This window comes from Oncorhynchus keta, chromosome 34 (assembly GCF_023373465.1).
Source record: "Oncorhynchus keta strain PuntledgeMale-10-30-2019 chromosome 34, Oket_V2, whole genome shotgun sequence".
NCBI classification, from domain to species: domain Eukaryota; kingdom Metazoa; phylum Chordata; class Actinopteri; order Salmoniformes; family Salmonidae; genus Oncorhynchus; species Oncorhynchus keta.
In genome coordinates, this window is record NC_068454.1 from 35,414,738 (window position 1) to 35,430,873 (window position 16,136).

The 16,136-nt window shown below is 40.8% G+C and overlaps 1 protein-coding gene across 1 annotated transcript in view; it reads left to right on the forward strand.

Annotated features, from left to right (window-relative positions):
• The window catches only part of LOC118367004 (contactin-associated protein-like 5), a 115,163-nt gene that overhangs the window by 79,090 nt on the left and 19,937 nt on the right, over positions 1-16,136 (forward strand). The window contains exons 10-13 of the mRNA XM_035749919.2: positions 7,027-7,201; positions 9,773-9,879; positions 12,882-13,001; positions 13,591-13,791. Of these exons, the coding sequence (XP_035605812.1) occupies positions 7,027-7,201; positions 9,773-9,879; positions 12,882-13,001; positions 13,591-13,791 (603 nt within the window). The remainder of the gene's footprint in view (positions 1-7,026; positions 7,202-9,772; positions 9,880-12,881; positions 13,002-13,590; positions 13,792-16,136) is intronic.

The following is a 16,136-nucleotide window of genomic DNA, read 5'->3' on the forward strand; positions in this document are numbered from 1 at the left end:
ACATGCAGTGCCTTCGGAAAGTATTCAGACCCCTTGACTTTTTCCAACATTTTGTTACTTTACAGCCTTATTCCCATCAATCTACACACAATACCCAATAATGACAAAGCAAAAACTCGTTTTTAGAATATTTTGCTTTATTCACCAACAAAAAAAAACTGAAATGTGACATTTGCATAAGTATTCAGACACTTTACTCAGTACTTTGTTAAAGCAAGCATTTTGCTACACTCGCATTAACATCTGCTAACCATGTGTATGTGACAAATACAATTTGATTTGAATCACCTTTGGCAGCGATTACAGCATGGAGTCTTCTTGGGTATGACGCTACAAGCTTGGCACACCTGTATTTGGGGAGTTTCTCCCATTCTTCTCTGCAGATCCTCTCAAGCTCTGTGAGGTTGAATGGGGAGCGCTGCAGCACAGCTATTTTCAGGTATTTCCATAGATATTCGATCGGGTTCAAGTCCAGGTTCTGGCTGGGCAACTCAAGGTCATTCAGAGACTTGTCCCAAAGCCACTTCTGTGTTATCTCTGCTGTGTGCTTAGGGTCATTGTCCGATTGGAAGGTGAACAAGCTTTCATCAAGGGTCTCTCTGTAATTTGCTCAGATTATCTTTGCCTCGATCCAGACTAATCTCACTGAAAAACTTCCCCACAGCAAGATGCTGCCATCACCATGCTTCTCCGTAGGGATGGTGCCAGGTTTCCTCCAGACATGAAGCTTGGCATTCAGGCCAAATAGTTTAATCTTGGTTTCATCAGACCAGAGAATTCCCAAGTGGGCTGCCATGTGCCTTTTACTGAGTAGTGACTTCCGTCTTGCTACTCTATCATAAAAGTCTGATTGGTGTAATGCTGCAGAGATAGTTGTCCTTCTGGAAGGTTCTCCCATCTCCACTGAGGACTGTAGAGCTCTGTCAGAGGGACCATCGCATTCTTGGTCACCTCCGTGGCCCTTCTCCCCCAATTGCTTCGTTTGGCTGGGTGGACAGCTCTAGGAAGAGTTTTGGTGGTTCCAATCTTCTTCCATGTAAGAATGATGGTGGCCACTGTGTTCTTGGGGACTTGCAATGCTGCAGAAATGTTTTGGTACCCTTTCCCAGATCTGTGCCTCGACACAATCCAGTCTCGTATCTCCATGGACAATTCCTTCAACCTCATGGCTTGGTTTTTGCTCTGACATGCACTGTCAACTGTGGGCCCTTATATAGACAGGTGTGTGCCTTTCTAAATCATGTCCAATAAATGTAATTTACTTCCTTTAGAAGTTGCATCATACTGCAGCACAGCTTGCGGGCTGCCGCAGGATTCTATGGCATGTTATTTAAGTGTCAGCCATTGTTGCCATTAATGCTTGTTTGTCCTAGTTTGACCACCAAAGGGCATCATTGAGAAGCATTTGACTGTTTTCAATATTGGCTGTACGAGAGAATTTAAAACCTTTTTTGTAAGATCATAGTGTATGGGATTGATTTTAAGAAATGTAACTTAATTAATTTGATTAATATTATGGTGTTTCTAATTCCAAGGAAAACTAAAAACTAAACCCTCCGAGTTTTCGTTAGTAAAATATGGCTCTGTCAATGATGTGCGTACTGGGAGCGGAGTCAGGTGCAGGAGAGCAGAGAGTTGTGAACAGGCGCACACTTTATTTAGGCAGGAGAAACCAACAGACGGACGCCACTGCGTCGAAACCTCCAGCCAATTGGCAAAAGTGAAAACTCGCAAACAGTCACAATAATATGTACAAACAAATAAACATACCTCGTGAAATAAACACGGAAATAAACGCATACCAGTATAGCGAGTCAAGGGAACAAGACAAAACAAATGGATAAATGAAAACTGGAGCGGCGATGGCTAGAAAGCCGGTGACGTCAACCACCGAATGCCGCCCGAACAAGGAGAGGAGCCGACTTCGGCGGAAGTCGTGACAGGCACTGTACAAAGTGAAGAGCAAAATAATCCTAACATTTCCACACCATAATTGTAGGCTAACCAATACCCAAATGGAGATTCAGTGAAAATAAAGTCAAATAGATTTATCAAGACCAGTTCCCATGCTTTTCTCAGAGCAGCGTGAAACTGTGCTGGCATAGTTTACCACACGCGGGTAGGCTATTGCTTCAAATCCTATTATAACAATTGGATGACTTTGGGAGTTTCAGTAAGCAACAATTTGTAGCCTTCATTAGCCTACTTTATTCTTAAAATAACTCCAGCACAGAGAAGAGAAAGGAGCCTTAAATAATTCAACAATAAAGCGATTGAATTCAAAAATGCTTTTGACTCTTTTTAATTTTGGGCATCAACCAAAAACGCAGCATCTACTGTGGTTTGAATTAGATTTCAAACACAACTATTTCAAAATGCATATGTTTATTAGGCTACTGTGCAGTCTGACAAAACCAACAGTACAATGAGAATAGGCAAAAATAACACAGCATAATTCCTCTCAAAAGAATTAACATTACAGTTACACCAACTGGTAGGCTGATCACACAATTGTACAAAATGGTAAGAGAACTCTTGAAGAAAGCTACCCCTCTACATACACATTTCTTGTGTTTACATCTAACAATAGCAACAGGAATATTATAAAAGTGAAATAAGTATTTGTTCTGACGTACATTTGGTCAAAAACGCACAAATATCAAATGAATGACAGTCTGATCTCCACACAAGCCATCCTAACTAAGAAATACATGTTGTTGGTTGCCATGGTGAATAATCCAATAGTAATTGGTAGGACACATAAAAGGAAACATCAAAGAGTTTACCGGAATCTCTAAACGAAAATACTGGCAAATCAATAAAATGTCCTTGTACAGTAGTAGATCTAATTCATTTTAGAGGATTCTAAATGAATATCTAAGGGGATTTTGTACAATTATAATGCAGGGTTAATAATAAATGAATATATTTGTAGGGGTTGATGCATTTTTGGGGGGGCAAATCTGGTTTTAGAGTACTTAAGCATCGAATACATTGCAAGTTTGCCCATTTTGGCCTTTGGGTGATATTTATTCCCATAGTAATTCGTTATGGTTCCATCCAGATGTGGTTAGAAAACAATGCATTTGGTGGACCCGGTAAGAGTCTATTGTCTTGCTGATAGCCCATCAAGGGTGGATGACTTCTTTTGTATTCTTAAAAGAACTCCAGCACAGAGAAGAGAAAGGAGCCTTGAATAATTAAACATGTCAGTAAAATGCTGTTAGACTTGGGGAATATGGTCACGGACAGTGCTATTTGCCTGTGTTACGCCGAACGCGACAGCCCAGGAAAAGGAACAGGTACAGTAGGCTACAATGCTGTAAAGGTGGCCTAATAATGCTGAAAATAATGCTTAAAAAAATTGACTGCTGGTCTTTACTGTATGCTACACATTTTACCATTGTATTCCATTTCCAACAAGACTATTCAAGCCATCAATTAACTGATGGTTGAAGATGATGAGCGATCGGCAAAGGCAATCTGGAATCTGCTGGCATCACAGCACAACATCAACATCGCTCTAATCACAGTCAGAAGACAGTTGAAGAAACTGGAGTGGACTTATGGAAAGGCTCTGTTATACATTTTATATACAGTTGAAGTTGGAAGTTTACATTCACTTAGGTTGGAGTCATTAAAACTAGTTTTTCAACCACTCCACAAATGTCTTGTTAACAAACTATAGTTTTGGCAAGTCGGTTAGGACATATACTTTGTGCATGACACAAGTAATTTATCCAACATTTGTTTACAGACAGATTATTTCACTTATAACTCACTGTATCACAATTCCAGTGGGCCAGAAGTTTACATACTCTAAGTTGACTGTGCCTTTAAAGAGCTTGGAAAATTCCAGAAAATTATGTCATGGCTTTAGAAACTTCTGATAGGCTAATTGACATAATTTGAGTCAATTGGGGGTGTACCTGTGGCTGTAATTCAAGGCCTACCTTCAAACTCAGTGCCTCTTTGCTTGACATCATGGGAAAATCAAAAGAAATCAGCCAAGACCTCATAAAACAAAAATTGACCTGGTTCATCCTTGGGAGCAATTTCCAAATGCCTGACTGTACCACGTTCATCTGTACAAACAATAGTACGCAAGTATAAACACCTTGGACCACGCAGCCGTGATACTGCTCAGGAAGGAGACGCATACTGTCTCCTAGAGTTGAACGTACTTTGGTGCGAAAAGTGCAAATAAATCCCAGACCAACAGCAAAAGACCTTGTGAAGATTCCTGAGGAAACAGGTACAAAAGTATCTATATCCACAGTAAAACAAGTCCCATACCAATATAACCTGAGAGGCCGCTTAGCAAGGAAGAAGCCACTGCTCCAAAACTGCCATAAAAAGCCAGACTACGGTTTGCAACTGCACATGGGGACAAAGACCGTACTTTTTGGCGAAATGTCCTTTGGCCTGATGAAACAAAAATATAACTATTATGTTATGTTTGGAGGAAAAAGGGGGAGGCTTGCAAACCGAAGAACACCATCCCAACCGTGAAGTACAGGGGTGACAGCATCATGTTGTGGGGGGTGTTTTGCTGCAGGAGGGACTGGTGCACTTCAGAAAATAGATGGCATTATGAGGAAGGTAAATTATTTGGATATATTGAAGCAACATCTGAAGACATCAGTCAGAAAGTTAAAGCTTGGTCACAAACAGGTCTTCCAAATGGACAATGACCCCAAGCATACTTCCAAAGTTGTGGAAAAAAAGTCAAGGTATTGAAGTGGCCATTACAAAGCCCTGGCCTCAATCCCATAGACAATTTGTTTGCAGAACTGAAAAAGCGTGTGCGAGCAAGGAGGCCTACAAACCTGACTCAGTTATACCAGCTCAGTCAGGAGGAATGGGCCAAAATTCACCCAACTTATTGTGGGAAGCTTGGGGAAGCCTACCCGAAACGTTTGACCCACGTTAAACAATTTAAAGGTAATGCTACCAAATACTAAAATGGTGAACCTAACTGACCGAAAACAGGGAATCTTTTCCAGGATTAAATGTCAGGAATTGTGAAAAACTGAGTTTAAATGTATTTGGCTAAGGTGTATGTAATCTTCTGACTTCTGTAGTTTTGTCACAATAATATGTCTGACAAACAGAGAACTTTGCGTGCTGCAGGCCCAGGCATGGATCAAAGCTGGCGAGACATTCAATGACATCATCAAGAGTAATGCAGGACCCTATGTCAGAGACGTGTTTTTGTGACCACATAGTGTCCTACTAATAGCCCCTGTGAAAAACAAGTGTTTGAGAACACGTTTTCAAATACCTCCAGGGCCGATAGACAAGTTCCTTACTTTTTCCCCCTTCTGCTTGCCTCTTCCATTTTTGCAGTAATGCTGCAATTAGTTGGTTGTAATCTTGGGTAGAGCAGACATTTCCGTGTTAGCTGCATGTGTAACATAACTCTACCAGTCCTATTTATGATATCATTTACAAAGTTTTACCTTTTTTAATATTTTTTTTGAAAAATAATGTTTTTTAAATCAATTGGTATATTTGAGTTAAACTACAATATTTATTGTATTATTTAATTTTCAAATAATCGCAAGTGAGCAGTTGTAATCTGAATAAAGGTACAAAGGCCATTCTTGAACATGGGGTGAGACATTCTTACTAATTTGATAGAAAATCAGTACGGTTTTAATTATAAGTTTTGTATGACTGACACCTTTAGTGAGAGGTCTAATGCTTTAATATTTAATCATTTCTGCCCTCCGAATTCATATTCATTATATAAATAGGCCCATGTGCACCTTCATCAGATGAACCGCAACATGTCGGCTAAAGCTATTTAATTCATGAATGCATTTGAAAGTTTTTAATATTGTGATAATGAAGAGCAAAATAATCCTAACATTTCCAAATAAAAATCGGATTGATTTATCAAGACCAGCTCTGTCATTCAGTAATAATAATAGTAATAATAATCAGTGGATAACAGATCATCTCTCAGAACTCATTAAGAGGCAGCTTCTATCTTCAATATAATCATTAATTCAAACCCAGAGGTGGCCTGCAGTAGGTTGTAATTAATGGAAAATTGCGTGTCAATTTATAAACCATGTGCCATGGAATCGGTACATCTAAAATCTCTTCCCAACTATTTTGCAAAATGGTATATATTTTTATTTATCACAATTTTCTTTAACCAATTTTGTTCTTTAATGTGTTATGTCTGTCGGCCCTGCACTACTTTTCCCCCCTTCCACTTGATAAAGGTTCCAATTGACAATGTTTTTTTAATCAAATAGTATATTTGAGTTTAACCACAATAATTTGTTGTATTATTTGTTCTGTCTTTTCTGGTAGATTAAACTGAAATTGAAACCAACTTTCAATGGCTTGTTTAAAAAATAACAATATTTTGGAGATGATTTCGTTTTCAAATAACTGAAAGAGAGCGGTTGTAATGAATAAAGGGGGAAAGGCCAAACTTGAACATGGGGTGAGACATTCTTACTAATTTGTAAATAAAGCCAGTTTGTTATTTTGAACGATGTATTCTTGTTTTTAGAGGGAGACCAACCGAAAACCCACCGTGCCTATTTTTCGAAAATCGTCAGTCCACATGTCAAATGAAATTCCCCAATTGTATTTACCCAAGTTCTCTCTTAACTCCAGGATCACCGACAGTTTTTGTTGTTGCCTGATGCAGGACTCCAGTGCCAGAGAAGAGAGACTCTCAGACTGAAAACACTTCCATTAATTTACGAAAAGATAGTACATTTGTGCCACAGTTTAGACTACCAATAGTTCCGCGTTCTACCTCCCCCTTGTGATGACAGAATGCCACCATCTACCACTAACGGTCACGGCATAAGCTCAGAACCGTTTTTATAGCTTATAGGGTATTTTGTGTAGATTTCATTTATTTAATCCGTTTTAAGTCTGTAACGTAACAAAATGTGGGAAAAGTCAAGCGGCCTGAATACTTTGCATTATTACAATAGAAGCTGGTTTGGCAGACGTTTTGTTACGTAAACATCCTTCTGCTGTGTGTTCCATTAGGCTGTCCCTCCTTGTCCCCAGCTGACCCTGGCTGTGAGAACCCCACATTGGCATTCCAGGGTTGCATGCGTCTCATCTCCATCAACAGCCAGCCAATGGACCTGAACCGGGTGCAACAAGGACGGCTGGGAAACTACAAGGAGCTGCAGTTTGACACATGTGGCATCCATGACAGGTATCACAATTTCTGTATACAATATTAGAATTTTGAAATGATGTGCCAAGGTGACAACCTTCAACTCAAAGCATATGCATGGGACTTTTGTTTTTTGCTTATGCAACTAACACAAAACTTAACACTTGATTATTGTCAGACCTTGTTTGATATAGTATGTTCCAGCAACTCTGTTTGGATTGTGCAAGCACATAATTGCTGTCTCATTTGATTTTATGGCGCTGCTATAAAACATTGTAGTTTATTTTGGACCTGAAGCTTGTGAAATCCTTTTCTCACAGATGAAGTGTGAGCAAATGAACATTTACACACGTTTTAAGACAGGGGACCTTTGAAGTCAGCAGCCTTTACAGGGTCTACAGTAATTACTGAGGAGGGTTGAGTAATTATAGAAACGTGGTAGGTTCCTATGTTGTCCAATGGAAAAAAACAGCTGATTGGGACTCTGCTTTCGACTGTGTCTCTAATTAACTGTGACTGGAGTCAGAGCGCCGATTGACTGATTGCCAGACTGACAGTCTACTGTACAATTTTTACTGGGATGAAACCAAGGAACCAGTTAACCTAAGAGACAAGATCCCCTGAGAAGTGATGATGAGGAGAGGAGCTTATTTTTCTTTGGTGTTTCCAAAAGTGTCGGGAGCAAAATGTCTCATGTTATGACACCTCACCGAACATATTTTAATTGGGAACCTAGCATGAGAAAGAGTAAGCAAAAATAATTGTGGCAAAGCTCAAAAGAGGCAACGTGTTTCTTAGTGTTAAAATCTTGAGCATTCTTTTGCTATTTCTATGTATAGAACCAGCGCCCAATACATTAGTCAAAGCACAATATGAATAATCCGATGTCTGCATGCATTGCTATACTGTAATTAAACTATACACTATTTCAGGATGTGCAACATGGAGTGTTTTTGGAGAACTGGTGATTTAAACCGCACCCATTTCTGAATGACTTTGTATTTCGTTCCTGTGGTGAGGATTAAGCACTGTGTTTATGCTTGTGGGGTTCCAATAATCAGCACAATAAAAAAAGGCTGCCATCTTCAACCTTTTCAATATAATGACAACCTACTTATAATTGCGTAACCTCCACTGTAACGGGCAAATCACTGCAATCAAACAAGATTACTACATACCCTGGGAGTTGTTCTTTCCATCGTCTTACCTTTTCAGAAAGTGTTGATTTATTCTTCCCCCTGCTCAACACTGCCTGTATATTCATAGTATAACATAGCAAAGCTAGGCCTCCCTCTGTCTCTCTCCATCACCAATTCCCCAGCTTTAAAACATTCATGAGCAGCTGTCATCCTCCAGGACCCTGCCAGGCTCAGGGTGGCAGTCCCCTAACAGCCAGCGCAGGTTGACTGGAAGACCGCGGCCTCCGCATGCCACCGTGGGGGTGGGGGCCATGGGTTCCTAGGAATGTTCAATAAAGCCATTAAGGGACATGCCCAACCTAACTCAGCACTTTGGCGTGTGACATACTTTAAAGAAAAGCAATTCATTTCTTTGTCAGCGAGGGAACTAATTACATAACACAAAAAAACTCGAAGAGATTATAGTATCTTTTGTTGAAGAGCTTTCCTTGCCATTCACTCCGACCACTAAAACTTTATTGTCCGGTTTATTGCGGAGGAACAGTTCTGCAAGTTGAGCAGCATAATTTTATGGTCCACGAAAGCCTTTTTCTGTGTGCATGAATAAAAATAGCACAGCAATAATTAAACCATCACCTGAACATTATGCGGAGAACAGTTGACTCCTTTTGTAGTGCTAAATAGGTAAATGGGTATTGTAATAGCTGTGTTGTATGTACAACCCCCACTAAACCAGAGCTCCCCTGGGACAGGTTTCACAATTGAAGCGGAATTAAATAATATATGCAAGCTTAAAAGTCAGGTAATTTTAGAAGGTACAGAGGCATGAGGAAGGCACTATTAATCAGAGTGTCTTTCCATAGCCAGTTTCACTGGTACTTTTTCTGCATATTGTTAACATTTACAGAGACCTCAGACGATTTGCAAAAATGTCATTGTAGAGAGGGAGAGGGGTGAGGAGAGGGAGAGGGAGAGGGAGAGGGAGAGGGGTGAGGAGAGTGGGGTTGGGTTAGGTTGCTTGCACCTGCCATAGCCATGCATGTTTACAAACAACTGCCGACACAAACACCTGCTTTACTTGAATTTGAGCCCCACACAAAAATCAACAATAACAAAATTGTTATGAAAATCGAAACTCAATATTCTGTTTGCTAAATCTATTGTCACTGGAGAGTTTTGTATGCAGATGCTCATCTTTAAACGGCTCCCTGTGAAATTAGACTGTGTCAGGAATAATTACAATATTAAGTCTTACAGTCGTTTTGTTGTTACTAAGAAGATGTCAAAACACCTGCCATCGTCAGTCAAGCACATTTTGTAATGTCCTCAAAACCATTATCTCCAGCGAGTTCAATTCAGTCAGATGGGGAACAACCACATTGTTTTAGCTTTGCTGTCTCCATGACTTTGCCTCTCTAGTACCAGGTTACTTGGATTCCTTCTCACTGTCTGATCTTCTCTGTCTCTCCAGATGTCTGCCCAACTTCTGTGAACATGGAGGGCAGTGTTCCCAGTCCTGGAACACCTTCTACTGTGACTGCTCTGGAACAGGATACGCTGGAGCCACCTGCCACAACTGTGAGTCCTGCCTGCTCTCCGGCTGTATGGGACATGACTGGGCTGACCTCTGTACCCATTGTGTTTTATTGTGTAAATACACTAGATGACCAAAAGTATGTAGACACCTGCTTGTCAAACATCTCATTCCAAATTCATGGGCATTAATATGGAGTTGGTCCCCCTTTTGCTGCAATAACAGCCTCCACTCTTCTGGGAAGGCTTTCCACTAGATGTTGGAACATTGCTGCGGGGACTTGCTTCTATTCATCTACAAGAGCATTAGTGATGTTGGGTGATTAGGCCTGGCTCGCAGTCGGTGTTCCAATTCATCCCAAAGGTGTTCGATGAGTTGAGGTCAGTGCTCTGTGCACTGGGGGCATTGTCATGCTGAAGCAGGAAAGGGCCTTCCCAAAACTGTTGCCACAAAGTTGGAAGCACAGAATAATCTAGAATGTCATTGTAATCTATAATGTCATTGTATGCTATAGCTTTAAGATTTCCCTTCAATGGAACTAAGGAGCCTAGCCCGAACCATGAAAAACAGCCCCAGACCATTAATCCTCCTCCACCAAACTTTACAATTGGCACTCTGCATTGGGGTTGGTAGCATTCTCCTGGCATCCGCCAAACCTATATTCGTCCCTCGGACTGCCAGATGGTGAAACATGATTCAAATGAAAGCGTTTCAATTGCTCCAGAGTCCAATGGCGTGAGCTTTACACAACTCCAGCCAACGCTTGGCATTGAGCATGGGGATCTTAGGCTTGTGTGCGGCTGCTCGGCCTTGGAAACTCATTTCATGAATCTCCCAAAGAACAGTTATTGTGCTGACGTTGCTTCCAGAGGCAGCTTGGAACTCGGGTAGTGAGTGTTGCAACTGAGGACAGAAGATTTTTACCCGCTACGCCCTTCAGCACTCGGTGGTCCTTGTTTTTGAGCTTGTGAGGTCTACCACTTCACGTTGTTTTCCTAGACATTTCCACTTCACAATAACAGCACTTACAGTTGACTAGGGTAGCTCTAGCAGGGCAGACATTTTACGAACTGACTTGTTGGAAAGCTGGCATCCGATCAAAGTCACTGAGCTCTTCAGTAAGGCTATCCTACTGCCAATCTATGTCTATGGAGATTGCATGGTTGTGTGCTCGATTTCTTTACACCTATCAGCAACGAGTGAGGTTGAAATAGCCGAATCCACTAATTTGAAGGGTTGTCCACATACTTTTGTATATATAGTGTATACTACTCAGCAAAAAAAGAAACATCCATTTTTCAGGACCCTGTCTTTCAAAGATAATTTCTAAAAATCCAAATAACTTCACAGATCTTCATTGTAGGGTTTAAACACTGTTTCCCATGCTTGTTCAATGAACCATAAACAATTAATGAACATGCACCTGTGGAACGGTCGTTAAGACACTAACAGCTTACAGACGCTAGGCAATTAAGGTCAATTATGAAAACTTAGGACACTTAAGAGGACTTTCTACTGACTCTGAAAAACACCAAAAGAAAGATGCCCAGGGTCCCTGCTCATCAGCGTGAATGTGCCTTAGGCAGGCTGCAAGGAGGCATGAGGACTGCAAATGTGGCCAGGACAATAAATTGCAATGTCCGTACTGTGAGACGCCTAAGACAGCGCTACAGGGAGATGGGACAAACATCTGATTGTCCTCGCAGTGGCAGACCACGTGAAGCAACACCTGCACAGGATCGGTACATCCCAACATCACACCTGCGGGACAGGTACAGGATGGCAACAACAACTGCCCGAGTTACACCAGGAACGCCCTCTCCCTCCATCAGTACTCAGACTGTTCACAATAGGCTGAGAGAGGCTGGACTGAGGGCTTGTAGGCCTGTTGTAAGGCAGGTCCTCACCAGACATCACCGGCAACAACGTCGCTGGACCAGACAGGTCTGGCAAAAAGTGCTCTTCAACTGATGAGTCGCGGTTTTGTCTCACCTTGGGTGATGGTCGGAATCGCGTTTATCGTCGAAGGAATGAGCGTTACACCGAGGCCTGAACTCTGGAGCGGGATCGACTTGGAAGTGGAGGGTCCGTCGTGGTCTGGGGCGGTGTGTCACAGCATCATCGGACTGAGCTTGTTGTCATTGCAGGCGATCTCAAGGCTGTGCGTTACATGGAAGACATCCTTCTCCCTCATGTGGTACCCTTCCTGCAGGCTCATCCTGGCATGACCTTCCAGTATGACAATGCCACCAGCCATACTGCTCGTTCTGTGCATGATTTCCAGCAAGACAGGAATGTCAGTGTTTCGCCATGGCCAGCGAAGAGCCCGGATCTCAATCCCATTGAGCACGTCTGGGACCTGTTGGATCGGAGGGTGAGGACTAGGGCCATTCCCCCCAGAAATGTCCGGGAACTTGCAGGTGCCTTGGTGGAAGAGTGGGGTAACATCTCACAGCAAGAACTGGCAAATCTGGTGCAGTCCATGAGGAGGAGATTCACTGCAGTACTTAATGCAGCTGGTGGCCACACCAGATACTGACTGTTACTTTTGATTTTGACCCCCCCTTTGTTCAGGGACACATTATTCCATTTCTGTTAGTCACATGTCTGTGGAACTTGTTCAGTTTATGTCTCAGTTGTTGAATCTTGTTATGTTCATACAAATATTTACACATGTTAAGGTTCCTGAAAATCAATGCAGTTGACAGTGAGATGATGTTTCTTTTTTTGCTGAGTTTATATGCGACAGGGTTGACCACTATTCCCATTCTGTTTCACTGTGTAAATAAACAATCTAGTCTCACTATTTCCATATCTAATATGTTGTTTTAAGGTTTAGCCATAGATTGTTTTGCATACTTATTGTTATATTGTTAGGCCACCATCACATTTTAAATGGAAACAAATAAAAAATATAGACAACCCTATAATACAACTGTTTCTGCAAGCGTTTTTCTTTTTGTAACAGCCTGTGACAATATTTTATTACATTTACCCTACTCAAATTGTATTTTCATTCTCTACTCCCATGTGTATTCCTCTGTAGCCATCTATGAGGCATCATGTGAGGCCTACAGGCTGACTGGCAGCTCCTCAGGCTACTTCTCCATTGATCCAGATGGCAGTGGACCTCTGGGGGCGACACAGGTCTTCTGCAACATGACAGGTGAGCTGCCATCCTGGCCCTCAACCCCACATAGACATTTAGACTGATGGCCTTTATGATCTTGTTGTCAGACTAATCTAGATTTTCAGACAGAATTATACTTTAGATCGGATTGACATTGATCATAATCCAACAATATTATGATAATTCAGATCAATCTCAGTCTATTTCATTGATCTTCATGGGCTTTATTTAAGATAGGTACATTCTGGATTAAATGCATTTTTCTTTTCCCTTTATCCCTTTATTTGGGAAGCAGCCACATTAGACCGTTTCATATCTGTAAAATCAGAATGCACTCTAGCGAGGATGACAGAGACTGACTGTTAATTAGGGGGACTGTCAGATATGTAAATACCTCCCAGTTTGGTACAGGATCATGAATAATCATACATCATATTTAAATCACTCCTCGAAATGAAACTTAACATATAATCACTACTGTGCTCTCAGATTCTGACTCTGACTTTCTGACTTGTCATCCTCAATTATTCTATTTATGCATGTGCCTTTTTACATCTGTTTTTAAAAGTGTCAAAATAAACTAAACTAAAAACCTGTTTATTTGCTCCATATTGTGTGTGTGTAGAGGACAAGGTGTGGACAGTGGTGACCCACAACAGCACAGATCCAGTCAGGGTCCAGGGTTCTACTCTCCAAAAGCCCTACGTTATGAAGTTCAACTACAGCGCCTCACCTGAACAACTGATGGCCCTTGTGGCCGGGTCAGAGCAGTGTCAACAGGAAGTAGTATACAGCTGCAGGAAGTCCCGCCTCTTTAACACTTGGGGTGAGCATTTCCCGTATTGGCTTGCAACATGACTGAAACTTTATCTCCTCAAAACAGTTCAGTTACAGATATTTTGCACATTTCACTTAGCAGGAAACCGAAGCACAAACCATTTAATACCCATTGTTTGTCCATGTAGAGTTTGTCTATTCCCAGCTGTATAAATTCTATTGAACATTGCTTGTGTGCCGTCGCATAGGGAGTTGAAGAATTCATCTAGCCAGTGAGACCCCTTTATTCCCTCAGTTTTCTCATCGCTTGGGGAGAACCCAACTATAGGTTAATCATTCATGAAAAATGTATGTAGTCAGATCTCTATGAGGTGAATACAATGTCACCGCAGACAATAAACAACTTTATTATGCCCAAACAACAAGATCATTAAAGGAAGAAAATACTTTTATTTTCAGGCCCAGTAGATATGAAACAAGACATAATTGCTTTCATTGTTTGCTTGAATGCTTGAGAAACCGTTGTTGTCTCAAAAAGAAGAGATTTAAAAACACAGCTCACTGTAATTGGACTTGCAAACAAAAGAGGCTCCTTATATTACCACTGTAACCATGTTTCCATCCAGTTTTTTATGCAAGTAAAGTCATAAAGTACAAAAACAAAATGTCAGCTGTAATGGAAAGAGGAAGATTCGGTGTAATTGTATAAATGCAGACAGATAATTTGTTCATTCAACATGTTGGGATCTTTTTGTGTCGGTAAAATGTATAATGCAGGAAATGGTGGTGGAAACGCCTTTAATGCACAAATATTGATATAATAACCATCATATCGAAGTAAATCAGGAGTCACGCGATGATATGGTGGTCCTCCCACTACGACTCGGGAAACCATTCAGTTTATTAGGCTACAGATAAAATAAGTTGTGGTAAACTTCACAGGGTGGTGAAAGTGCACGGTGATGAGCTTGATGCTGATTTCCAATAAATATTGCAGGTCTTATTCTGGTGACATCATGATCGATGCTTGACTACCGTTTGACAAATAAAAACATTCCCGCTCTTATCCATAATAATCTCATCATATAGACGAGCCTACCCTCACAGCCTACCCGCACTGTATCTGTGAGCTGTTGGCTGGAGCGCAGGTGCCAAGACCAGAGGAGGCACATTTGCTATTTAACGCATCAGTTTTTGTGACAAAACTGTCGGTAAAGTTGAAAATGCAATGGAAACGCATTGAACTGTTGGTTTTATTCAGTACATGAACACTTATGCGAAAATTTACATTTGGTCTTGACTACGTCATCACTGGTTTTTATCCTCAAAAAGTCAGTTTAGTGGAAACATAGCACTGGTGGGAAATGTTAATATTTTGTTTATGCAGATTCCTGAATATTTGCATGAAACTCTGTCGCCAATTGAATGGAAACCTAGCTAATGATGCACTTTCTATCCTGCTGTATAAAAGATGGCTTTTTTCATGCTACATCATAAGAAGCTTTACAGAAAGGTTATCATTATGGCCAGGCCTACACTTCATTTGCCAGAGACAGAAATAGATCCATATGCTAAATAAAATCTGCATAATGTGCAAAACTAAAAGAGGTTGAACTGAAGCAAACAAGAAGGGATGTGTAAAAAACGGATTATCATAACATGATAACTTCTACTTCATATGTACATGTTTCATCTGCATGAAAAAGGGAAACTTTATATTGCTCACCTTTTCACGATAATGACAGGAAGATCTTACATAACATCATATTTGAGTAACAGGAAACATTTACTCTCACCATTTATCTAGATGGAAGCATCACCTTGTCTCTCCTGTCATTGAAAATTCCAAGTAATTTATTCTCTGGAAGGGTCTTGATAAATAAGTTATTCCTAACTCCTTGAGACGGTAGCTCATATCCCTATACGGAAATATAGATTTAATCAGATCTTCCCCTTTGTTTGAGCACGTTTGGAAACCAATTTCCTCGTGATTACTTTGATTTAACTGGAAAACAATACACGGACAGCACTTCCGTTAAGCTGATCTATGGAAGTGTATGCCCTGCATTCTGTTGAATTATTAACCTTGCTCTTATCCCAGACTCCCCAAAACCATAATTATATCCTCAAACTATATCTGACGCTAATGTAAAGCAAACAACTGATTTATTGCGATTCATCATGATCGTTGAACGTTTTTGAAAGAATCTTTATGCAAATATTAAAATCAGGCTATACAGTGGGGCAAAAAAGTATTTAGTCAGCCACCAATTGTGCAAGTTCTCCCACGTAAAAAGATGAGAGAGGCCTGTAATTTTCATCATAGGTACACTTCAACTATGACAGACAAAATGAGAAAAAAAATCCAGAAAATCACATTGTAGGATTTTTAAT